Below are 26,615 nucleotides of genomic sequence, written 5' to 3'. Positions count from 1 at the left end.
GTGTGAGCCAGGGCCAGCTTGTCATCTTGGAGGGTGGGGGGCGGACTCTTGAGGTGGGTGTGAGGTGGGGAGGAAGCTTGTCACCTTCATTAGGAGCCGACAAGAGGACCACGGTCGGTCTTTGAGTCGTGCTGAGCCGTAAACTCGGGCGTGGACTCAAGGGCTTGGGTTGGGCACTGGTTGGACTGAGCTTTTTTTGGGGAGGTGGGGCTGGAACACAGACGCAGGACCCCACGTAGCACTTCAGACACTCCTCATCCGAGGCCCTCAGGAGGGTATATGTACCTTGAGAATGTTCCAGAGCCCAGGCCCTGTCGGAGGAATGCCAAGGCTCAGCCTGCGACTTGTCCAGCCTCTGAGAGATGTCTGGAGCACTTGCCCCGCCCTAGTGAAGTAAATACTTCTGTTCATCCTGGAGACCTGACATTCCAGAGGGAGGTACTTAGGGCTCTTGTCGCTGTTGGAATTCTTCCGAGCCCCTCTGTGGGCTATGTAAGATGCCGATGGGAAACACGCACGGGAGGGCTGGAGTTTCCATGATGGAGATTGGCTTGTTGGGTGGAGGGCTGCTTCTCAACAATGTCTCCCTCACCTCCTGTGTCGGGCCATGCGCACATGGTTGAAAAGCATCGAGGCCAGGAGTTTTCAAGCCTGTAAGTCTTAGTTCCAAAAGCAGAAAAGTGCTATTGAATTTTGAGCGGGTTGTGAAGAACTCATTGCTATAACTAAATCCAGTGCATGTCCTAAACCTAGAACAGAAAGTCTGTTAGATCGATTTGAAACGATTAAAGTCATTTCAACCATTGATTTATATACAGGGATTTGGCAAGCGGCTTTAAAATCGAAATTAAAAATAGTGTGTGAAACACCAGATGGGGAACAGGGGCTTACGCTTCACCCTTCAGCCTGAGGAGTCCCCCTACCTTTCCAGACAACTGGTAAATGAATTATGATGGTGTGAGCCAGGGCCACCTTGCCAGGGCACCTATTCGCGTCACGGTCGTACATGGTACAAAGGACAAATGCGGCGGCCCATCCGGGCTCCTCTCACTTTGGTGCTCGTCGTCACCCACACGCCGATGGCTTGGCACGGAGCTGGTTGTAAAAAAAGCAAATATGCCAAATTGTGGGATTTAAACATGAGCCCCACTGAAGTTAAACACTGAAGCCATAAAAAAAATTGGCAAATACCTTGTATCGTATTTGAAGGGCATGAAAGGATTTTATCCATGTTTGCTCTTACGTTGTGGAGCTTGGGCGTTCCCATTGCCTTAGGACAGAAGGATAACCAAGAGGTTCAAAAGGCTTTAGAGGCGCTGGTTTCTTTAAAGGGTTTGAGATTTTTTTGAATTCTTCAAAGTAGTGACTGATGCCACCGGTTTTAGATTAGTAAAGAATGATAATAAGAACAAAAACTGTGAAACTCTCAAATGAGACCTCTCGGTAGAAAGTAGTTAGCAAAGGAAAGGAATGTGTCACCTCTACAGAAAGGACAGTGCATTGCTGATGAGGTCTAAGGTCAACTCTGGCCAGATGGTGTTGAGTCAGGGTTTACTCGTGTGCCCGCTAAGGTTGACCGTCCAGGAAGCCTCGTGCCGGTAGGAGCTGCCGAGGTGGCCAGGCGGCCCCATCTGCACCTTGACGTGAACCTTCGGGAACGGGGAAGATGCCGGCAGACGTGCTAACACAAAAAACAGGCAGAAAACTTCAGAGGGCGTCCCCAAGTGACCCCCTGTTTAGTCACTGAGACAACTCAGGGGAGGATGGAGTCGCTATGGTGAAATGCGATTTTGTTTAAAGCTGGGATGGGATCTGTTGTCGGGAAGTGTTGTCTGCTCCGTAAGGTTTGGCCGAGTGCTCCCCAGAGCTCACCGCGCCCAGGGTCCCCACCGGATGGGCTGCATGGGGGATCCGAACGGTCTGGCCAAGAGTGACGAGCCAGACGGAGGTTCCCCAGTGACCAGCTGTGCTTACTCGCCTGTCGGGGGTGACGGGGGTGGGAGTGGGAAGGGCCGACACTTGGCCGAGCAGAGAGCAGGGAGAAGACGGCCAATCTGATTGTCATTTCCTACTCAAAATATTTAGTGCTGTGGACACCGTCTGAAAGGAAGAGCTCAGACACGGTCCAATCTCCAAGCCCATCTTTTGCCTGAAATTCTGAGAGAGAGGGCAAGAAATAAGTGCATTTTTCCTCGCTGGAGTCGTCCAGCCAGAGAGCTCGCCCAGTCATCCACTAAAGTCATCAAGGAGTTATATCTCGGTGTCTGATGAAAAGTTCACTGAGGTCACCCCAACCCGACTGAATAAATACTTAAGAGAAGCCTCTTCCCCAACCCCTCCTCTTCGGCACCCTATATGAGCACGTCTCAGGGAAAGGGAAGGGGCGCGGGGCTTCTCCGTGGATGGCGGGTACCCTGTGATGGAGGTGAGGGTTTGTCATCTTACCAGGTGTATTTGCAAATTCTGCCTCCGGATCAGAAGCCCCTTCTCCCTGTAATTCACCGGGACCCATGCTGTGTAATGGGGCCTGGAGCGCCCTGCGCGTTTATCTTAACCCCATCCTACTCAGCCTTGGACGCCTCCTCCCAGAATCCATCCCCCACCTTGCCAGGCAGAATGAAGGGCTGCTTCCTACGTGCCTGGACTCCTCCTCCAAGCCAAAGGGCTTAACACAGTATCCAAGGCTCACTTCACGTGGGATCCCTGGATCCAGGCAAAGTTCTCCTTGACTCTCGAGCCCCAGGATCTAGCTTGGCGTCTGGCATTTAATAGGCACTGAAAAAAGGCTTATTGACCGTAGACCGTACAGCAGCAAGAGCGACCTTGATGTAAACTGTGGACTTTGGGTGGTGATGGTGTCAGTGGAGGTTCACGGATGGTAACGAATGTCCCGTCTGGTGAGGGATGTTTTCGGTTGAGAGATTGGGGCCCGGGGGAGCTGTGCATGAAGTCTCTGTACCTTTTGCTATGGACCTAAAACTGCTCTGAAAATTAAATTCTATTTTTTTAAAGACGTACTGAAAGTTTTGAATGAGTAGTTGTTAGAATTGGAAGGGCTCTCAGCACCTGACACGATGACGCATAGTGTAGCCGCAGTGTTGCGCTAACTTCTCTGCTTTGTGTTTCATTTTCGCAGGGCGTGAAGAAGTTCGATGTGCCCTGTGGAGGGAGAGACTGCAGTGGGGGCTGCCAGTGCTATCCCGAGAAAGGAGGATGGGTAAGTCGCAACACTGCAGTATTATCTTCCTTACACATCCATTTTGAACGAAGTGCAGCATCCTTCCTGGTTAAGTCCTTTGCATACATTCCTAAGAAATTTAATACAGGCGTGTTCTTTCCCACAAAGCAAACAATAATATAATGCAAAATTGGGTCGATTTATACCACTTTCTTAATACATTGAGAACAGCGTTAACTTTCTCAAGCCTCTTTTCTCTTGTTTGTTGTCACAAATACACGTGTATGCATATAGGTACCCATAATGCAACTGCGTTTTATATTTATATCATATACAAGCATACATTTTGTAAAAACACTGCCTAAAGAAAGCATAGTCGCATTTATACCGCAATAGCCATTTAAACTAGAGGGCGCTGCCATTATACCGCTGAGAATCGCTTTGGCTTTTAGAATGATCCCACTCATTCCCTGAATGCCCTTTATGTAAAGCCCACTTCCTAGGTAAGTCAGAGAAAAACGGTCCCCCCAAATGATCACCGTAACATCTGGCAGAGTTTGAAATACGGACCTGATTTTGGGTGTCATACGTTCAATCAAAGTGTAGCCTTTAAAGCTGATGTTTGAGTCTTGGTATTGCTGATTTTAAAAAGGAATTGTTTACACGTCTAAGCCCATTTTGGTGTGTGGCACTGTGGGAAGCAGTATTTCGTTTTACATCACAAAGTCTTCTGAGTCCTTACGCTTTGGAATCACGCAGTTCCCTCTAGGACTCATGCTTGTCCGATGCCAGGTAGTAAGAGGCCACTGGGGCTTCTCGCCTGCATTGCCCTGTCCTTGTTGGAACCGGGAATTACAGCCATCCTCGGGGGCTCCAAATGCGTTTCACCAAGTTGAATTCTAAAGTCAGTTTTCAAAGTAGCTGTGCTCCATCCCCACCCACCAGGAGGAAGAGACGTCTGGTTGGAGACCCACCTCTGAGGTTGGGTGTTATACCCTACATCCTTCCCTACCTGAGTCGCCCCCAAAAGTCAAATACGTAAAAGGCGTGGCAGGGAACCCCTTAATAAATGTGGTGGGCTTATGTACTAACATGCGACTCCCCATTATTTTAGTGGCATAGCTCACAGTTGAGGAGTGATCTCCTGCCAGGAGATCAAAGCTTCCGTCTCCACGGGCTGTGTTCATCGTGACAGTTTCTGCTGTTGTTGCTTTAGTAAAGGGTTCCTCTGCTTGGAGTGGGGACTTCATGCTTAAGCAGTTGCTAGTTGAAGATGCTTTATCAGCATTTAACAAGGAGAAGTATTTTTAAATATATGGAAACCGTTCCATGAGACTTAAATTCCCCTGGGGTCCCTTGCTATAGATTTTCCCAGCGATGGTTCTGGGGCAGTGGTGAAAAGCCTGACTGCAGGGCTCTCCCCTCCCCAGCACTTGGCTAGCTCAGCCTTCTGCGGTCACAAAGAAGGCAAACGAGTGTTGTACAAGCATCTGTGAGACATGCCTGAGTTGGAGGGACCCCAGCTCTGATAGGACCTGCATTCTCCCTGGGATCTGCCAAACAGAGCCCAGACTGAGTAGAAGGGGGCTGGGTCTGTTCTTTTTCAATCTTTATGATTAGTTAATGTAGAACCAATACGTGAACATAACTCCCATAATGCTTTTGCAAGAACGCTGTTCTTCCATAAAGGTAGTTCATTCTGATTATTTCTGTATGTGATGCCGTCTGCACAGCAGTGGATTCTTAAATGACGCTGAGGGTCTTCTCAAAGAGGTCATCAGAAGAGAATTTCTGCAGGTCCCCTTAGTTTAGTTAAGTTTACAGCACAGGTGTTATCTCCTGTCACCCCTGATTTAGAAAATACCTTGTCTCTGTTCCTACGCATTGCCAAAAAGTAGAAAATGACACCTTCTGGTTAATTTCATTAACATGAGTGACCTAGCATGGGCTTGACTTTCCTTCAGACACATTATCAATCTTGGTCAAACTAAGTTGAGACTTGGCAGTTGTCTGGGTAGTTTGTTCAAGAGCCAGGGCCAGCGGTACCCCACCAGGGGACTGGCCTGCAGGTGCCACTCTCTGGAGCGTTTGGAGTCATGAAGAGAGACGTAGACCCCGTTCCTGGACCCCACAGATCCAACCCCAGTGGTTCTAACTGTCAGCACCCGGGGCTGCCCGACTGATTCAGGTGTGCTATTGAATATTGATCAGTAAGGTGATAGGAATGGCTGACGGTAAGAGATCAGAAGAAAACCCAGTGAGGAGAAATAACTAACCCCATTTATCATTGTCTACAGGGTGAGCCCAGCGTATTACTGACGATATTTATTGTTAGGACAGTCGCATGTACTTTACGCAGTCATTTATGAAAATAGAATGTCCGTGTCCATTCTACGAACCTGGTGTATGTATATTAAATATTTGTTCATTAACAAGTCTGCCCGAATGGGATCCTATCGAAAGCAGAGCTATTTCTGCCCTGCTCTTGGATGGGTAGTATTTTTCAGAAGTCATGTAATACACAAAAATAGCCGTGGGTGGATTCTGCCACTCCGAGAGCTGTGTGCATAGTTTGCTCTTTCCCACAGCTTCCCCTGGGGTCCCTCGCTGTCTGTTTTCCGCTCGGTGCCACCGTAGCAGCTGTGACGGGGCCTGGCTGCAGAGCCACGCTCCCCGAGCTCCGGGCTCACTCTGCCTTATATGGGCACGGGGTCCAGTTAATGTTTTCCTCGCCATGGTGACAGCCAACACCAGAAACTGTATGTCACTGGGGAACTTGTAGACTCTACGCAGAAATCACAAAGGTACTGTGGATTCTGGTTCCAAAGGACTTCTCGTCCTAACCGAGAGAGCAAGCTCTGTATCGAGCCAGACTCCCCGCCCTGGAGTGGCGGGAGGCGCGTTGTCACAGGAAGAGAATTGCGTCTCGCAGACAGAGCCAGCCGCCCCGTGGACCATTCCAGCAAATCGGTAGAGGGGGCAGGAAGGGGGGGAGCTGAGGCCCAGCGGTCTGCGCACCCTTCGCTCCCGGGCCAGCGCTGGGAGGTGCAGAGGGTGCCCTAGCCACATCTGCCAGTTCTCATGGGAGGACAGTGACATTTGGGGCTAAGTGACTTGCTCCAGTCTCAGTCCAGAACCGAACTCGAGCTCTCTGACTTTCAGATGAGTTCGTGTTCCAGTCCAGTAATCTTTCGTGTCTGCACACCTCTGGCCAGATGTTAAGCTATATGGAGGAGATTCCAGGGGATGGGGGGAAGCACACAGTCAGAGAAAAGAGGTTTTGCTGTCTTGACTCAAGAGTTGTGATTCTCTAGCCAGTTTTCCAGCCATCTCTTCAGTTGCTTAATGAATCAAAAAAGTAAATAACTTGAAGAAGTGAGTTAACGTGGTTAGATCTAGAGACTGTCATACAGAGTGAAATACGTCAGAAAGAGAAAAACAAATATCGTATATTAAGAAATGAGTTAAGACTTTGTTGTTGTTAGAGGGTTTCTACTTCATATAATCCCTATTAAGTATACTGGAGTAATTAGAAAGTGTAAGTCCTAATCCAGCAGTACTCCACAGGGTGCTGTCCACAACGAAAGGCAACTAACTAAATTCTCGGACTTTCTCCACCGCTAATGGTCACATACTCGTCACGCCAGACAAAGATGTCCAGCCCCCATATCTTTTTCTATTCTTTTTGCTTTTTTACTGAAGTATAGTCGATTTACAACAATTCGGGTGTACAGCCAAGTGATTCAGGTTTAAATATATGTATGTAAATCTGTATTCTTTTCCAGATTCTTTTCTATCATAGGTTATTACAAGATATTGAATAGAGTTCCATGTGCTATGCAGTAGGTCCTTGTTGTCTATTTTAGACACAGTAGTGTGTATCTGTTAATCCCAAACTCCTACTAATTTATCCCTCCCTCCCCTTCCCCTTTCCCCTTTGGTAAGTTTGTTTTCTATGTCTGTGAGTCTATTTCGGTTTTGTAAATAAGTTCATTTGTATCATTTTTTTAGATTCTACGTATAAATGGTATCATATGATACCTGTCTTTCTCTGACTTACTTCACTTAGTAGGATAATCTCTAGGTGGATCCACGTCTCTGCAAATGGCACAATTTCATTCCTTTTTATGGCTGAGTAATATTCCATTGTATATATGTACCACATCTTCTTTATCCATTCCTCTGTTGGCAGACATTTAGGTTGCTGCCATGTCTTGGCTATTGTAAATAGTGCTGCTATCAACATTGGGGGGCATGTATCTTTTCAAAGCATGGTTTTCTTCTGATATATGCCCAGTAGTGGGATTGCTGGGCCGTATGGTAGTTCTATTTTCAGTTTTTTAAGGAACCTCCACACTGTTCTCCATAGCGGCTGCACCAATTTACATTCCCACCAACACTGTAGGAGTGTAGGAGGGCTCCCTTTTGTCCTCTTTTTCTTTTTTGTAAAGAATGGTAACATTTTTATTTATTTATTTTTTTAATTTTTGGCTGTGTTGGGTCTTCGTTTCTGTGTGTGGGCTTTCTCTAGTTATGGCGAGCGGGGGCCACTCTTCATTGCGGTGCACGGGCCTCTCACTATCACGGCCTCTTTTGTTGCAGAGCACAGGCTCCAGACACGCAGGCTCAGTAGTTGTGGCTCACGGGCCTAGTTGCTCCGCGGCATGTGGGATCTTCCCAGACCAGGGCTCGAACCCGTGTCCCCTGCATCGGCAGGCAGATTCTCAACCACTGCGCCACCAGGGAAGCCCTGTCCTCTTTTTCTATTCTTTTTCTTCTTTCTTTCTCTACGCACGGTGGAGATGGAAGGTAGTTGAGCTGCAAGCATCAGAGAGAATTTCTGTTACAGAATTTCTGTCACAGCAGAGTGACTGCCTCCATGTGATACAAAGCTTCATAGTATAGAAAACAGGAGAGAGAACAGGGGAGGCATCTGATTCAACAGATAGAGATGCCTTTGCCTTTGTGCATTACCTCACCAAAAAGGTTGTGAAGTTCTCAGATTTTTCCAACTGAGGTCAATTTTAATTCATTATCTCAGTTACTCAGTCAGGTTCCTGTTCCCACACTTTTTTGACCATAAACTCAGATCAGATAGGCGATTTCAACCTTTTAATGGCATTAACCTTCGCAAGACACCTGTTTTCCTAGGCAATCAGGTATTCAGAAACTGGTTCATACAAAGACCGAGTAAGGCCCAAACATTGGGAATTACTGAGGTGGTTAGACGGCCTGTCGAGCTGCAGTGGGAAAAGGAGAAACCACCACTGTGACTGGTCCCAGAGGTGAACCACCAACCCGGAGGGAGGGACCCGGCATCTCCCCATCACTGTGCAGTCATCCCCCCCATGTTCACCCTCCATGGGCCTGGCAGCAGGAGTCCCAAGACTGGAGCCTCAGCTCCTGGAAGGGTGCAGTTGACAAGCTCACTCACTTAAGCAAAGGCTGAGAACCGGCGCAAGTTGTGCTTGGCCGTTGCATTTTTTTCATGTAGCTAAGAGTTTCCCACAGTCTGTGGGTCCCTGGACTTGGGTCAAAGTATGAGCAAATAATTCTCGACCTCACAAGATTCCTTAAATTCAACAATATAAATCAAAGTGAGAGAAACCGGAGAGAAACGGAGTGAGAGAGGAAGCAAAGTGTGAACACAAAGCTCTCGGAGATGGGTGGTGATGGATGGATGGGGTGCAGGAGACTCAGGCCTTGGCCCTCGCCTGTCAGCCCAGGTAGGCAGCAACCAAGAGATGCAGGAAGCAGACGTGTAGCATCAGGGAAGGGAGCAGAGGGGCCCTGAGCAGCTCTGAACCACAGTCACTGTGGCAATAAGGTCTCTTCCAAGGAGAGCTGTAGTCTCGCTGATGGCGGTATCTTCTGTCGTGCGTCGCTAATCGTAAACCTTCCCCTCAGATGTGTATAACTGGGCTGTGGCAATAAAACTGAATTGTTTTCTTTGAAATGCTCAGTATAAATCTAAAGGCTGGTTGACCACTGCAGAGCAAAGGGAGATGCTCAGAACATAGATCTTCCAGATGTGTGTGCTGTGTGTGCTCTGCCACTCCGGTGGGTTCCCCTAAGCCACACGGCCATCTGTCTCAGCTCTGGGGAGACACATGCGAGCGCGAAATGAAAACATCAGTGCTGCTGTAGCAGACCTCTTTCCAAACCAGCTGCTGCCTTTCCAGGCAGATGCCTGTTACTGGTCTGCTCAGCAGACCTGACGGAATTCATCGTGCACATTTTCTGCCCTGTCACAGCCCAGAAAGGGCGAAGAATGATTCAGAAATAGCAAAAACCCCTCCTGGCTTCTGGGCTTGTATAACCTTTGTCGACACATAGCTCTCACCTACTTTCAACATCGTGTGCTTATTTTTAGTGCGTCTCTGGGACGGCAGTGGTTCTGGCTAGCCCGATGCCGCTGTGGCTACAGCCAGCTCCATTACTGGGTTACTTTCTGTGAGGAAAACAGTACTTCAGCAGATGTAGACGCTGCCTGCCTAATTTGTACGTCGCACATAAGTGATGTGTTTTGTTTTTTGTTTTTTGTTTTTTGCGGTACGCGGGCCTCTCACTGTTGTGGCCTCTCCCGTTGCGGAGCCCAGGCTCCGGACGCGCAGGCTCAGCGGCCATGGCTCACAGGCCCAGCCGCTCCGCGGCATGTGGGATCTTCCCGGACCGGGGCACGAACGCGCGTCCCCTGCATCAGCAGGCGGACTCTCGACCACTGCGCCACCAGGGAAGCCCTAGAGTAGGACTTTCAATCAGGTGTTGTAGAAATGATTTAATTGTGCAGCTGGAGCAGAGAGAAGCAACTGTGGCATCTCTGGCTTTACTCCCCTGCTCCCAACCCCACCCCAGTAAGGGAAATGTTTAGTTTCAAAGCACCATTCTAACACTAGTCACAGTTTGATAGAAAACGGGCCAGTTTGGAGCCCATCCGAAAGGAAGAATACGTTATTAAATCCTGAAAAGACGAAATGTTAATACCACCTCACTGCATGGACTCAAAGAACATCATTATAGACAGAATCTGATGATTGAAAGTCAGCACTTAGAGAAAAAATGTATTTCCATGCCATTGAAACCATCATGTCCCTTATCTGAAGCATGACAAACTTTGTCCTGGACTCCCATGTTTCCTCCAGTAAAATACCTCATTAAATAATAGGGATCATGAAAATCATGGGTGAAAATTAATCATAGTGGCTGTGGCCTAGCATTTATCAACCACAACAGGAATTGCCCACGACACTGCTGCTGTGGTAACGGCAGAGCAGATAATTGATTTAAAAAATGTAGTTAGCACTTACAGTAGGCACACGATCAGTGATTAATAAGGAAGCACTGACACGTGGGCAGCTTAGTACCTGAGTGCAGAGGAAGAATTCTAAATGTTTACGTATTTTATTTATCCATTTGTCCCACTTCTGGTGAAACTACACACACACACACACACACACACACACACACACACACACACACACACACACACACACACACGTCGCTCTGGCAGCCTAGACCACATTCCTTCGTAATGAAAAAATCATACTGCGCTCTTGTCTCCAGGTGTTGCTAATGAAAGATGCTTACCTAGTGTCTACAAACACTCAATCTTGCCTGAGGTGTCTACCGCCCTAGAAATACCGGGGGAAGCCCACTCTTTCTTTCTGAGAGAACCACACCCCTCTGTTCCCTTCTGAATTTCCATCCAAACAAAAGGAGCATAGAGTAGACATTCTCAGAGCTCAGGCAGAAGAGAGAATGAACTTGAGAGAAAAAAAATAACTTTTTTTTACCTAGGCAGGTCCCTGTTCTCCCAACCCTTTGACCATAGACTGATATTAGATGTTTTTATGGAAAACTGGGACATTGGTGAAAGTATGGTATATGCAGAAGCGCAAAAATGATGCCTTGAGGCTGGCCGGCTGGTCGATGCATGTGGGCAAGGGGCACTGTGGATTCTGGGCAGTGGCCTCAGCGATCAAAACCTCAGGGAGGCTGGCCATCCACACCTGCCATCAGCACCAAGGATGGTGAGAAAATAATTAACTGTGTTCCAGTCCAAAGTTGACAGTTCTGGGGAAATGGCCTTCCTTTCATGGCCTCGAGGAAAACATATCTGTGGGTCAGAGCCAGGATAATGATAATAATACTGTTTTGAGTTTTGACTGAAAACCTCACACCGACTCCAAGAGACCACTGATAAACCGGGGTGAGAGAAAGGAACATTCTACTCTTCTTTGAAGCCAGACTTAAGCTCTGCCTTTGGAAATCCATCGTCTTCCTTCCTCCGATGGAATGTTTTGACAGGTACAGCACTGAAGCGTATCCTTTTCTCTTAGAGAAGGAATGCCAGTCTTCAAAGACCTTTGTTTTGTTTTATTCACCTCCAGTCCATCCTTCGTAAACAATTGCAGGATTTCTAAAATGACCAGAGGAAAATTCTTACCACACATGACGTGCTTTCTAAACGCCATCTGAAAATGGAAGCATGTTCTCTGAATTTGTCTTCCCTCACTCAGTAGGAAGAGAGGTCGAGTCTTCATATGCAAAAGGCATCCATGTCCAGTTCACTGGGGCAGCCTATACAAGAGGCTAAATGCTCCTGCGTCTAAGCACTCTTAAACTGGACTGCTCCTGTAATAAAGAGAAAACTAGCAGATTGCACATTTTTGGAATTACTCTTCCTATTTTCTTCCAGAGATAGTAAATAATAACCAGAGAAAAATGGCAGAAATGACCAAACCAAGTGGCACAGGCACAATTTCCTCACTCTAGAGTGGGAGGGAGTCGTCTTTTCTCTGCCTTATTTTCTCCTTTTTGAATTAGAAGAAGCTACCCGTGTCCTTAATAGTCAAAGGCAAAGATGCTACGTACATCACTGGCATTCGGGTGAATTTGAATTTATTTTTAAATGCTTTAGGCATGTCAGAATTTTCTTAAGAAACTGCTCAACCTGAGAGCCTGAACAGCCTGTGATTCTGAGCCCTCTGGCATCCCACCCAAACTAGCCCATTGTGGTGTAGACAACCAGGTCATTCAAGTCGTCAGATGTCTGACTCACATGGGAAGTAGAAAGCAAGCCTTCAAAAGGGCGTATTTCCCCCACTGATTAGAAAGATCAGACTATCCCTGTCCCCTTCCTCTCTGTGTCCAGTCTAGAAGGCTGAATTCTAGAAGAATCAAAGCCGGACTAGACCTTCCTGTAACGCAGTACAAGCCCTGTATTGACGGCAGTTCCCTCCTAAGCCCCTGCGAGGCCCTAAAACCCCACCGTGGGAACAAAAGCTTTTGTATTCAAAACACCGTTAGGATGGATAATTCCTAAAGATCTGGAACCAGAAAGGTTCCAGCGAAAGAAAGCAAAACGAAATGAAATGGAAGTCATTAATTCTGGGTAAATAATATCTTTGGCCTAATAAGTTCTTAGCTGCATTGTCACCATTGATGTTTTTCATTAAAATGTCTTTGTAAAGCACTTAACTGTTCTTCAGACTTAAAGTCTGTTTTAAATAAAGAAACAGAGGACAGATGAATTTTATGGAGAAGTTGGTCTCTCCGTAATAAGAATTAAAGTGCTGGCATGTATGTAGCTCTGCATGATTTTTTGAGAAAATACACTCCAAATGGTGATAATGGCATTTTTTACACCTCGTGAAGATATATTTCGAAAGAACCCTGATGTCAAGGTCATTTGTATGCCCTGCACCTGCATTTAGTATCTGCCAACAAGACTAGCCTTTCTTAATTCAGTAAAAGACATACTGCCATGGCTTTGAGGACGAATGAGTGTGCAATGATTGGATACAAAATGAACAGAACCCTGTGACTGACTAGGAAGCGGTTTTCTTTTGTGGATGTTGCTTTTAACACTTCTACTCTTTTCAACTCAACTCAGAGAAGTAGCCCATTGTCTTATACCTGGGCAGCCTGGATACGCCTGCCGCTGAGAGCGAGATGCACAAATCTTTAATAGAGTCTACTATGTGCCCACAGCCCTAAAGCGCACCATTACAGCCCAAAAGACAGAGGGGGGTGAATAGGAGGCCAGATAATCCAAGCAAAATGCTGAAACAGGAAGACGGCTTCCTCACTCGAAGGCCTTGGGGGTAATTCCTCATCATTTAACACCTGCTGTTTTAAAATATTTGTATTTCTCATCGTAGAATGATAGAATTGTTGGTGCAGTACCTTGGCAAATCTCCCCAACGTCTTACCCAGGAAGAACGGAAGAATACATCTGAAATTGATGAATAGTCATTCTGTTCTTAGAGGATCCAGAAAAGAAAGGCTTTCCTGGTTACTTAATGAAAACACACACACACACGACACACACACAACACACACACACATGACACACACACACAACTCAGAATAGATTCATATATATCGAGAGTCAAATTCACTAAAACATACCCAATTAATGAAAAGTATGATATGTTATTGCAAAAGAAAAGAATCCACCTCCTAAAAGTTGAACTTAAAAAGTTCAACTCTTCCTCAAAAACAGAATTTTTCTTTGGGACTCTCGCTTAACACTGAATCCCACCGAAAATTTCCAGACAATAAGGTTGATTCCACAGCTTCACTTAAAAGAAACTCGGTGTAAGACATGCCATAGACAAGAAATAAAGCGAAAGCGTATCTGAGCCCCTAGGAGATTTCTTTCTGTTCCCTGGTCAGCTTCACATCTTTGTTTGAAATCATTCTCCTCTGGCCAGTGTTTTTCTTGCCTTTAAAGAGTATGTTTTGAAATCAAGAGATGCCAGGGGCATGACGTCAGCCTGCTTCTCCTCAAGCGTTGTATAGAAAAGAACTGAAGAACGTCCTGAAGACATAGACTTAACCTCTACAGGTTATAACCTCTACAGTAAAGTGATATTAGTGCTGTAATTGTATTATATTTAAATAGTTGTTTTTTTAAACTCCCGGTCAACTAGAGACAAGGATAAAGAGGTTGAACTAAATAATAGCATTAGGATGTTTCATTTGAAATCCAAGAAGGCTGAAGTTATGCATTTGGTTACAGTGTAGCTATATCAATAGCTTCAGGTGAGCTTCGAGCATCATTATGTCGCCGAACGCAAGTTCGTGGGCCCTATGCACAGTGAGGCCAAAGAAACCGAAACGTCAGAGTTTGGAGCAGAGAAAGGTTTATTGCAGGGCCGAGCAAGGAAAATGGGTGACTCGTGCTCAGAAAGCCCCGAACTCCCCGAGGGTTTCAGCAAAGCATTTTTAAAGGCCAGGTGACGGAGGGGGGTCACAGGGTGTGTGATCAGCTCATGCACAGTTCTCTGATTGGTCGATGGTGAGGTAACAAGGTGGTGTCACAGGTTAAAGTTATCAATCCTTAGGCGCCAGCAGGTCTGGGGGCTCTTGATCATCAGGTACTTAATTTCTTCCATTTGGTGGGGCTTTTAGCATCTGTAAAACAACTCAGGAAATGTGCATCAGATACTATTATCTAGGTACTTCAGAGAGGAGCTACAGCCGAGGGTGTCGGGGAAGGGTCTGTCCCGGGAAGACCGCATAGGGTCCTGCTCGGTTACAGTTAGACCACTAAAATGTAATACCATTAATAAGAGCACAGTTCAGCACTATTGACAAATGGTTCATGGAACCAGCATGACCATCACGGCGTACGGGAGGTGACACCCCCCACGGCATGTGCTGTGATTGCTGTCACCAAAGCTCTTGAGAAAATTGTGACGTAGGAAAGGTTTAGCTCTGACACCTGCTTGCTTCCTGAACAGGAATCCCACCTTCCCCATCCCATCCCACAACTACACACAAACTCCGACGCCCCGGTGATGGCCATCCTCTAGCATCTCGCTTCAACCGCAAAGCTCCCGGAACCCCAGTGAGCTTTCTCTTCCATTGTCCCTCCACAGGCCCCATCACAACTCCATTCCTTCCAAATCTACTGATCTCAGCAGAACTTAGGGAAGAACATGGTCTCCTAACCTTTTTTCATATTAAAGTATCAACTGTTGCATTACCGGTGCCCCTGACTTCCTGACCAGTTGCTCATATGAAAATTGTACCCTCGTTCTAATCTCCTTCTTCTGAGTTTCTCACTTCCCTTCTGGAGTCCTGGCCTGCGGATTTGAACTTGGCGTTCCAGCAGCGGCCAGACCAGCGTGAAGTGGAGGGAGACTATTTCCTCCCTGGTCTGGATGCTGTGCTTCTAGGACTGTGTCGTAAAATCCCATCACCCTTGGGCTTCCCTGGTGGCGCAGTGGTTGGGAGTCCGCCTGCCGATGCAGGGGACACGGGTTCGTGCCCCGGTCCGGGAGGATCCCACATGCCACGGAGCGGCTGGGCCCGTGAGCCATGGCCGCTGAGCCTGCGCGTCCGGAGCCTGTGCTCCGCAACGGGAGAGGCCACAACAGTGAGAGGCCCACGTACGGCAAAAAAAAAAAAAAAAAAAAAATCCCATCACCCATTTTCACCAAACACACCATTGCGCTGGCTCACGAGCGATGTGTGTCTACCCAAAACTCCGTTTTTTTCTTGCAGTAAGTTTCTTGTTGTGTTCCTTTTGGGTTTTGCTTTTTGATTCTTGGTCTTCCATTTGTGCGGTTAATTTTTCAGCCTTGACCCAGATTTTACTTTGATTACTGTGAAATTGCTGAAAGGTGGAGCTAAAGTTTCTGATTTGGAGATGGTGGAAATGAGGGTATTCTTCTGCCCTTTATCTTTTTTTATGCATCTTTGCTTGTGTAATACTGATCTATTTCAAACACAGACATTCCATGAAACGGCTACTAACCAAAAAGGAGATGTCTAAATGTTCATTGCCACTGGTATTTTTAGGACTTTATTTTGAGGATAGCATTGATGAAAAAGGATGTGTAGCCATCTGCATACCCTCAAGTAGAATAATCAGACCAAGGAAGTAAACAAAAAGAACTTTGTGGGTGAAAATGAACTCCTCAATTCCAGAAGATTAAAAAGACTTCTCTAGTAGAAAAAAAATAAAATTTAACAAAAAGGGTGCCCTTCAAAAATGTCAGTTATCTTGGAAGGAAAGATGAGTCATGGAAATAGCATGTTGATCAGAAAGATGAATAGATTAGTCCTTTGAAACTGACATTTATGGAGGATGAGGGATGCTGAATTGTCATCCTGTATCCTTTCCTAACAGTCACTGAAGTAGCAAAAGTGCCTGGAATAAGATGATTCTTCTTAGAATTAAGATATACATGTTACAATAAATAACCTCGGATTTTTGAAATGGATACATCATATACGTGTGCATACATATACACATGTATATTTATGTATTTTAATTGTATGTATTTTATATTTATTAAATATTATACCTTTTCTGTGTATGTTTCCAGGAGACTAGCAATTTACTATCATAGAAAACCCTTTATTCATGTGTTCAACATGGGATTTTAGTTATTTATAGCATCTAATCTTATCTTAGAACTTAAAATAAAGCCCCGGGTGGGTGCGTTGTTAATGCCCTGAAACTTTGTTAGAATACATTAGTGCCTGTCTACATTTATCAAGTTTTTATATCAAACCTAGTCCAGATGTTCCTAAGCACTTTGAACAAGCAGGAATAAATATTTTCAAAGACATCAAGCGTCCTTCTACTTTTGGCATTGACGTTTCCCGTTCTTTGGGAAGTTTCATCGGGCAGTGTCACTGCCGTAGGAGATAACTCTAGAATTGAATTTTTCTGCCTCGGGTCTGACGTTGGCCGTTCCAGGAATTCACTGTCATTCCCATTTCCACCATTTATTGCCCCACGGATCTCTATATTCTGTTGGCTTTGCGTCAACAGGAATTCCTGGAATAAACCGACAGGGAGTTGGCTCATAGATGGGAGAGGCGCCTGCAGGGGCAGCCAAGATCCCATATCCCATTCCCACCCTGAGTAGCCAGGGGAAGCCCCTCACCTCTTCCTTTTTTTTTTTTAATAAAAATGCTACATCCGCCCCCCACCCCCTGGAGTTTCCAAGTGTCCTTACTGTATTTCACAGAAACTTAAAGCATAAAAGAAATGTGTGCCATTGGATATTTCAAGGAGGTATTGACAAAAGTACCATTGATTTCAGACGCCCTGGAGCCTCATGGACCACCTAGGACGTGGATCTCTGAAAGGACCTTTCATGGTGGGGGGACGTGGCGGGGGGGGTCAGTCACAAAGAGAAGAACTTTCCCCAAACTTTTCAATAGTCTTTTTTGTTAAATAAAAAAAGTTTCTGTCTCTGAAGACCCGTCCAGATTGGCCCATTTTTCCTTCATGTGATTTGTGAACTATTTCAGCAACTCTTAAGTCTCCTTCTGACAAATCGGGAATGTAGACGTGAGAAGTAGCCTCCGTATGGTTTCACTTTTCTGGAATCTGTCTCATGCTATTTTTTAATCGAAATAATCAGTGTTATGCTGTTGTTTCCAATTTAGAGGCATTTTACTGTTGTCTGTGGTATCTATGCATATATTACCATCCTTTTTTACATGTTGTTTCTGAAAGACGAGTAACCTTTTTTTGTCCATAAACATGTTTTCTCCTATTGCCAATAGAGATAACCTGAAAAGACACAAAATTCCCCACTAACTGTAGATATTGCTGGACTGATAATTTTCTACAGCTTTAAATCTCATTTTGTGGTCTCTACGGTGAAGCATATATTATAAAGGCTGCATATGAAATAGTCATTAGTGTCTTCTTCCATTTAAAAAGTAGCAGGTGTTTCCTTTGCCTTTTTGGAAGCTTCTGTTGTTTGTCTTTTGTTTGTGTGTCTAAGTTACCCATTGTCTGGGGCGAGCACAGTGGCTGTTATGGAAAGCCATTGTTTTGGTTCACAAGACTTTATTTCCAAAATGTTGTATGGAATCTCCTGTATGTTCCCCACTATGGCACTGTCTACCCCATTCTTTAATAACCATATGGGTTAGTGACTAAACAGTTTATTTTTAGACACACAGTATTTCTCAGAGTGGGGATGTCCGCTGCCTGTTTTTACAGTTGATAAAGAATCATGAAGATTTCATTGTAAGTTCTTCCGCCCAGCACTCTTACTCACTTGGGGTATCTGTTCCGCTCTGGGGCTCTAGAATAACCGTATTGATTTAGAATCCCAAACTTCAGGATTTCCCTCACCCATACCACCCAGGCGATGCCAGTTGGGCAGCAAAAGCATCTTGTGGGTGAAAAAATGTTCTACAAATGGCAGCCTTCCGCACCTCCACAGCGTTGATATTTAGTTGGACTTTTAGTAGCTAGTACATGTCAAGGACGTATTTTATCTTACCTTCAGAGAACGCCCATTGTAAAAGGGTTTTGGTGGTGAAATATTTGACTTCTCTTATTTAAAAAGTAAAAATCAAATACCTCAGTAGACAGGCTTCCCAATGGGATCGGCTGTTAACAAAATTGAAGCAGTCATTATGCTTCAGTTGTCAACTGAACTGCAGTTTTATTCCTAAGACAGTGGTAATTCATCCTGTTCGGTTTTAGCCCTTGATACGAATGATAGAATCAAACAGGAAACAGGGTCCATCTGGGTCACTCTGAGTTGTGATGACACCCGTACTTATTGGTGGCTCATGGTGGGTGAGGTGTGGGAAGCCTTTGCATCCCTTGACTCCCGGTCCTTAGAAGGGCTCTGTGATGTGGTCCCTCTTTTACACTGAGGAAATTAAATCAAGAACGACACAGTGAATAGTCCAAAGTCACATCGTTGGAGAGTTGAGGAAGCAAACTCTGAACCCAGACCTACAGCCCACACTTTTGTCTTTTCTTGAAGGACACCCTTTAAAATCTGGGTATGATATTGCACATTTGAGACTCAGTTGTTCCTAACGATTCTTTCTTTCTCAACCTGTCATTTCCATAGCGACTGTTTCTTTTCCTAAACAAAACCATTAAGCCAGAGAAGGAAAAAAATAAGATAGGTAGAGGTATATGCACACATACATATGTATATAAAGCCACAGCTTGGTAAATTAAAAATCCATCCTTTCCCCATCTGCCTGCAGTCACCCTCCTCTCTGTCCCCTCCTAGAGGCAGCTCTGGGCCATGAACTGGCAGATCAGCCTGGCTCGTCTTGCTGCCCCCTTTGCTCCCGGGGAAACTCCTGTTTGTCAACCAGAAGCCGCTCCAAATATGGCAAATGCTCCAATTCCCTCAGCACCGATTCCTCTCCTCCCACTGGCTCTGGCTTCCCACTCATCTCTGCCCTCAGCCACCCCACCCTCACTCCTGTGTTGTTGCCCTGATTATCCTGCCAGGGTTCATGAAATAAGCACTTTTCTGCCCTCTTGAGAAGCATCCCCGAGGTTACAGAACGCCCTGAAGGGACGGGAGGCTTTTCACGCCTGATCCTCAGTGAGCCCAGGGGTGGCGCCCCGTAGATACTGCTGCTGCCAGCCCAGGACCCCATCAGGAGGCGTTCCTGCGTGCGCTGCGCAGAGGTGCTCTCCTGACACCCACATCAAGCATTATTGAGCAGATATTCACTGTGCACTTAGAAAACATGCTCCACAAGGGTTCTTCCCCAGTCAGTGATCACCGATCTTTACAGTGACCAGCGCAGCTTGTCCCGTGAAGGGAAACTTTCCTTTTATTTATCGGGTTCAATGCCGAGGTTCGTCATTACTGCTGCTTCTTACCAGCCAAGGCTTCGGGAGGGTCACCTGCCGACCCCCAAAAGAGCTCCTGGCGTGGGGGGTTGGAGAGCACAGGTGCACGGCACCCTTGGTGGTTCTGACTACATTCGCCAAAGTGGATCGTCGCTGAGGTGGGATTTGCTGTTCTGCCTGCAGTGAGTGCCATCCGCCCCCTGCTTGGCATCACACGCTCTTGTTCAGGTAGAGCATTGGTTACACCTTTTCTCTGCCCCCCCCAGCTGTTCTGTCCTTTTCCTCCACAAGCTCCTGCCCCCCTAAAATTCATGGTCACCCCTTCCCCTCCAGCTTGCTTATGTGCCCGGAGGTGTGCCAGTCGAGGCCACATGTTAGTAGGTGCCCAGAGCCCCTCGCCATCCCAGGACCCTGGACCTTAATCCCCAGGAGCGGTGGGAACGCAGACCCACTGAGGTTGTTTGACCGAAGGGAAAGCTCTTCAAAGTAACCCCCAAGAGCCAGCTGTTCAGAGAATCGCCTCCCGCAGCCCACCAACCTCCTTTTGTTCTTTGACTTGGGAAAGGTTCATGAGGTTGGACTAAACTTGGTGAAACAGTATTCAGAACTGAGGTGATAGAAGATCATGTTAAATAAGGTAAAATCAATTGAACACATACTTTAAAAGAATGAGCCTGATTTATATTTAGCAGTTTTATTCAGACACAATTTAAACATATTGCAAGTATATTTCAACGAAGCTTTTCTTCTCTGCAGAACTTTTATGGTTGGAAAAAAATGCATATTTTCAAAATGTCTCTCTTGTTAGCGATGAAAACCCAGTTGGGAAGAGAGTGGTTTGCTCTAAAAAAGAACCAGCAGGGCGGGCTTTCCTGGTGGCGCAGTGGTTGAGAGTCTGCCTGCCGATGCAGGGGACACGGGTTCGTGCCCCGGTCCGGGAAGATCCCACGTGCCGCGGAGCGGCTGGGCCCGTGAGCCATGGCCGTTGAGCCTGCGCGTCCGGAGCCTGTGCTCCGCAACGCAAGAGACCACAACAGTGAGAGGCCCGCCTACCGCAAAAAAAAAAAAAAAAAAAGAACCAACAGAGAATGTGGGAACTTAACAAGGTCAAAAGCACATCATTTAAGAATTTTGAAACCACCTCCAGTTTCCATGACTTTGACAAAGGAAGTAATCCAGGTGTCTTGAATCAAACTATAATGTGAAATGAAGAGTTTCGCCCAGCTTCACTAGGCCCTTGTTCTTTTGAGCAGTATTTTCTGTTTTCTCTGCTGAAAATGAGATGTATGCATCTTCAGTTACATCTTCATTTATAAAAGACCTTAATTTTTGTAAGGTTGAATAGCAGGGATTTGCTTATCCAATTATTTGTAAATAAAACACAGATTAAGGAAATATAGACAAGGGGGGGAAGTTCTGTCCAAAAAATATAGAGAGAGATATGGAACAAATCCAGAAAAGTTTAGATCTAAGAAGGACATATTACCACTTATAAATCACTTTTTGCAAACAAGGAGACTGAGGCCCATCCTGGTCTAGGGGATTCATCCACAGCCTCATGTACAGAAGAGCCTCCCTTTTTCTGGGTCCCCCAGACCCCAGCAGATTGCCCAGTAGAAAACAAGATTATAGAATTACAACAAGCCTTTGAAAGTCGACTTAAAGAGCTAAAAGAAAATAATAAGAACTGAAGCAACTGGATTCCGCGAAACAAAAATAATCAGTGAAATCTATTTTACAAGGAAGTAACTGAAGGGCATTCCGCTATCAAAATTCATGTTAAAATTTTCCCCAGCGGGAACTTCCTGTGTGCAGCATTCTCTACGGACAGCACTTGAATGATATGCAGGAGGTGGAAGCACTTTGAAAGGCTAGGAAGAGTATTTCCAGTCTGATCTAGACTGTCCTTAGGCAAGGAATTCGATCCCTTGGTGAGTTCCCTTCTGCACAGCTGATGAGACTACCTGTCTCCCAGGATCAGGTGGAAAGCCCTGCGTTGCTATCAATCGACAAAATCGTGAAGGGACACTGCTCCAGGAGAGACAGCACATCAAAGTCCAGGGAGTACTTTCCTCCTTCACTCTCCAGAGCTTGTGAATGGGAGGTAGTGGACTTGGCAGTGTCTGAGCCCGTTTATAGCGGTTTTTGGTGTGATTCATCCGCGAGTACCTGTCCCATAGGTACAGCGCGGACTTCAGTGTGCAGTCTTGTGTGGCTCCGGCAGGGCTTCTCCCCAGGGGCGGGGCTTCCCCCCAAGGACATGCGTTAATGTCTGGAGACCTTTTTGGTTGTCACAACCCGGGAAGGCTGTTCCTGGCCTCTAGCGGGTGGAGACGAAGGTTGCTGCTAAATGCCTCGGCAGGCACAGGGCGGCCTCCACAGCAGAGAATGACCCGGCCCCAGCTGTTAGGGCTGCAGCCCTCGAGGAGAGCACACGTGTGCGCACAGGAAGCGCCGCACTCGGGGAAGGGCTAGCGAATGCCTCTTCCCCACCCCCCGACACGCCCTCAAATCCAAATCTAGAGGTGCCGGCGCACCAGAGCCAGGGCACTTGGCCCAGACACTGTTCTGGTTTCATCTCTTTGCACCAGTTTTCTCATCTCCATAGTGGTGTTGCCGGGGGCACGTCAGGTGCAGAAGGATGCCATGGGAGGATGCTGTGCGTAGGCAACAGCTGGTGCGTGTGGGCGCGGATGATGCGCGTGGGCGTGGGTGGTACGAGTGAGGGTCTGGCGCGCCTTCTGGAGCCGTGGCTGAGCTCAGCGTTTGCAGGAGGGAGGGCGGTGCATAGTGACCTCACCTGCCCGCAGGAGCCTGCGTCCACCTGTGCGCTCTGCCCCTTTCTCCAGCCCCTGGCATCTTCCTCCTTTGTCTCCACGGCTTTCCCTTGCTGGCCGGCCCTCCCTTTTCAGGGGCCTGCCCTGCGCTCCTGTCTTCCCAGCCCATCCAGCTCCACTTACGCCTGCTTCACGCCTGTGTTTGCGCAACGTGAAGATGGCGGGTGAAGGTAAATCTCACTAAAGGGAAAATTATTCATGTCTTAACCTTGCTTGGAGAGACTCATTGGAAAAGAGTTTATTAACCCAAAGGAACCTCTTTAAAGGTGGCTTTTAAAAGAAATCTTTTGGGGTGATTTGGCTCTGAGGGTTGGGTGGAACAGATAATTTTTATTATTTAGGTCTTTTGTTTTCCCAACAGCATGGGCATCGTGATTAGTATTGATTCTGATTTTGTAGAGGAAGATCCTTTTTAAAGGGATGTGTCTTCGCCTAATCCACAGACATTAGACTCCTTTACCTATACAGTTTTTTTTTTATTTTTTTGCGGTACGCGGGCCTCTCACTGTCGTGGCCTCTCCCGTTGCGGAGCACAGGTTCCGGACGCGCAGGCTCAGCGGCCATGGCTCACGGGCCCAGCCGCTCCGCGGCACGTGGGATCTTCCCGGACCGGGGCACGAACCCGCATCCCCTGCCTTGGCAGGCGGACTCTCAACCAGTGCGCCACCAGGGAAGCCCCTCCTATACAGTTTTAATATTTTAATTAAATATTAAAAGTTTAATGTTAATATTTTAAGTATCTGTCTATTTGTACATGTGCTAATTCATTGGATTCTCCTATTACCTTAGAAGTAAGATAGTTACCTACACACACGCGTACATACACACTATTAATTTTTAAATGTAGGGATTTTTACCACCAACATTCAGACGAGAAAAGAGAGGCCACGAGACTTGCCTCTGAGCGCCGTGTTTTGTCTCAAACCTGGAGCGTCTAACATCCCCTTTTCCTGAAGCCTCCACCCCACAAGAAGGAAGCTGAGCGACCCCAGCCTTGCTCATGTAAACATCTGGATAACCGTGGATCCTCTGGGGAAAAATGAGTCCTTTTTAAAATTAAAACACTGGCATTTCTATGGGGAAATGAGCCATTGTTAGGCCAGTTCATCAAGAGCCACGAGCTATCCACTCGTGCGTCGTCTTCCTGCCAAGCAAGTCCCACCCACGGTTGAACCCCTGGTAGGAGTCAGCTTCAAGGGCAGCTCAGAAAATGAGTCTCAGATCATCAGCTGCTTCCTAAGCCACTTGGGATTTGCATCCGGGAATCCTCCTGTTTGTCCGAAGGTCAGTCCCTGGACTCAGCCTGGGTTGGAATCTGCCTCACCCCGCATCGGCTGTGTGATGTAGGCAAGCATACCCCTCCGAGCCTCTCCGTGCTCATTTGTGAAGCAGAGATGATAAGCAACTTGAAGAGATGTGAGGGATAGAGGAGATGAGGTGTGTGATACACGTGGCCCAGGGCCTGGCACAACACCATCATCAACATTGCTTTTGTTGTCATCTTTCCATACTAAGATATTATATTATCACTTCTTCTGCTGGATTGTTTTTTTCTCTAGGAGGCTGATGCCATTCCTTGATTATTAGCTGTTATAATAATAATATAATTATTAGAGGGAAATAAGTATTTCTTATTGCTTATTAGCTGTTATAATAATAACATAATTATTAGAGGGAAACAAGTATTTCTTATTGCTGAATTTTTCACGGCTTCCTGAGGTAATGCCCACCTCATTTGTGTCCCGCTCTTGGACAATTATGTTATGAAGCTCAGGAGGTAGAAGCCGCTTGGCTGGTCTCAAAGGACTTGGCATACATCAAATCACATGTAGGGGGAGAGGACCCATCACTAAACCTTCCCTCTCGTCCAGATGTCTTTAAACAAAGCAGTTACGGTGCTGTAGCGTATTTGAGGACCGCTGTTCTCAAAAACAGCTGCATGGTGCTGAAGCACCCTTGTTGATTAGCCAAATGGAATCAGTTCTTTCCACAACACATTTTTTAAAGACTTAAGGGGAAAAAACGAGAGTTCGAGTTTTCATAGAACAATGTGCACCCGTTTTCCGCCCACATCCCCAGAGAGAAATATATGAATCACACCACTGCAAATGAACCAAGTATCAAAACAGGTGCTGCAGAGTAGAGAGCATGAATCCTCTTTTTCCTTAGATACCGCACAAATAAAGCAGCGTGTATTTATGGTAACCCTGTGCATAGACCCCGTTTACAATGACATACAAAGTGAATACAGTGGTATACAAAGTACATAAAACTGAAGACTCTACCACACATCACTTTAACAAGTTGATATTTTAACATTAAACTTTAACAGTATCACAATTCAAATAGCACTTTAAAAAATAAATGATTTCCTTAAATTGATACAATTATAAGAGAAGGAATATTAATAGAAGAAATCAACAATAAATCATCCCCCTGCAGCCCCACCTTCAGGAACCCCAGCTGCCTGTTTTAACGGGTGAGCAATTTATTATGTTTCCCAAGAAATTTCTTTTCAAGGAGGTCAAAAATAGTTGCACCTTTTCCCTATTTAAAATGTATACTTTGGGGCTTCCCTGGTGGCTCAGTGGTTGAGAATCTGCCTGCCAATGCAGGGGACACGGGTTCGAGCCCTGGTCCGAGAAGATCCCACGTGACGTGGAGCAACTGGGCCCGTGAGCCACAACTACTGAGCCTGCGCGTCTGGAGCCTGTGCTCCGCAACAAGAGAGGCCACGATAGTGAGAGGCCCGCGCACCGCGATGAGGAGTGGCCCCCGCTTGCCGCAACTAGAGAAAGCCCTCGCACAGAAACGAAGACCCAACACAGCCAAAAATTAATTAATTAATTAATTAATTTTAAAAAATAAAAATAAAACGTATACTTTGAATAACAGAAAAATGAGCGGTAAGTTTCTTAAAGATTCGTAGCCAGTTCGGTGGTAGTAGATTTCTGTTTATATCAACCTCAAAAACCAGGGTTCAGAATGGGGGTTGAGTGGCTGTTTCATTGTGAGTTATGGATATCATTGTTAAAATGCATACTCAGAATTCCACCAAAGATTTTATCTGATACGGACCATAAGATCCTGGCAGAGAATCAACTCAAATAGGTCTTTTTTTGTTTTAAGATTTTTTTTTTTGGATGTGGACCATTTTTCAGGTCTTAATTGAGTTTGTTACAATATTGCTTCTGTTTTATGTTTTGATTGTTTTGTTTGTTTGTTTGTTTTTGGCCCTGAGGCATGTGGGATCTTAGCTCCCCTACCAGGGATTGAAGCCACATCCCCTGCATTGGAAGGGGAAGTCTTAACCACTGGACCACCAGGGAAGTCCCTCAACTAGGTCTTCTAAACATCACTCTTGATGCCTCACATTTTTAAAAAAAAAAAGACCCTTGTTTATCTTTTTTAAATGCTTACTCAGACTTGGGAGGATAATGCTGTGCTCCCAGCATCCCTGCTAGCATGCTGGCCTTTTCCCGCCATAGAAGGTGGTGTCAGAACAAGATCCAGAAAAAACAAATGGGAAACTAACTCACTGTTTTCTTGTTGCTTGATGTTATTAGCCATACATACTATTTACAGTACTCAAGGGGACGACAGGAAGAGAGCGGGAACAGAACTGTTGTATGTGAGTTTCGGAAGCTAATATTGCACCATGCTTACCCTGTGAGAGTGTATGGGTTCAGAGTCAACTTACTCTTCAGTAAACTGGGCCTGGGTGTTAGAAGGTGGATCAGTCTCTGTCCCAGGCACCAAACGAAGGTCCAGTCGTGTTTGCTCCCAAGCTGAGTCCAGGTAGCATTTGCTTTTGGTCATCTAATGGTCCCAATCTTGTTTTAACTTTACAGAACTAAACCAATTCCGCATAATCATACACACACACACACACACACACACACACACACAAAATCAGGGTGCATCTGAAGCATTTGGGGGAAGAAAGAAGTCAATTATATTTTCATTTGATAAATGCTAATATGCTGCGTGCAATTGTGGT

General features: G+C 46.1%; 1 protein-coding gene across 3 annotated transcripts in view; it reads left to right on the top strand.

Annotated features, from left to right (window-relative positions):
- The window catches only part of COL4A2 (collagen type IV alpha 2 chain), a 178,048-nt gene that overhangs the window by 51,670 nt on the left and 99,763 nt on the right, over window positions 1-26,615 (top strand). For all 3 annotated transcript variants that reach the window (XM_033435057.2, XM_033435058.2, XM_049701019.1), the window contains exon 4: window positions 3,137-3,217. In XM_033435057.2, the coding sequence (XP_033290948.1) occupies window positions 3,137-3,217 (81 nt within the window). The remainder of the gene's footprint in view (window positions 1-3,136; window positions 3,218-26,615) is intronic.

The sequence above is a fragment of the Orcinus orca genome, chromosome 18 (assembly GCF_937001465.1).
Source record: "Orcinus orca chromosome 18, mOrcOrc1.1, whole genome shotgun sequence".
NCBI classification, from domain to species: Eukaryota; Metazoa; Chordata; class Mammalia; order Artiodactyla; family Delphinidae; genus Orcinus; species Orcinus orca.
The sequence above is the reverse complement of the archived record's forward strand: the minus strand, read 5'-3'. Positions and strand labels throughout refer to the sequence as shown.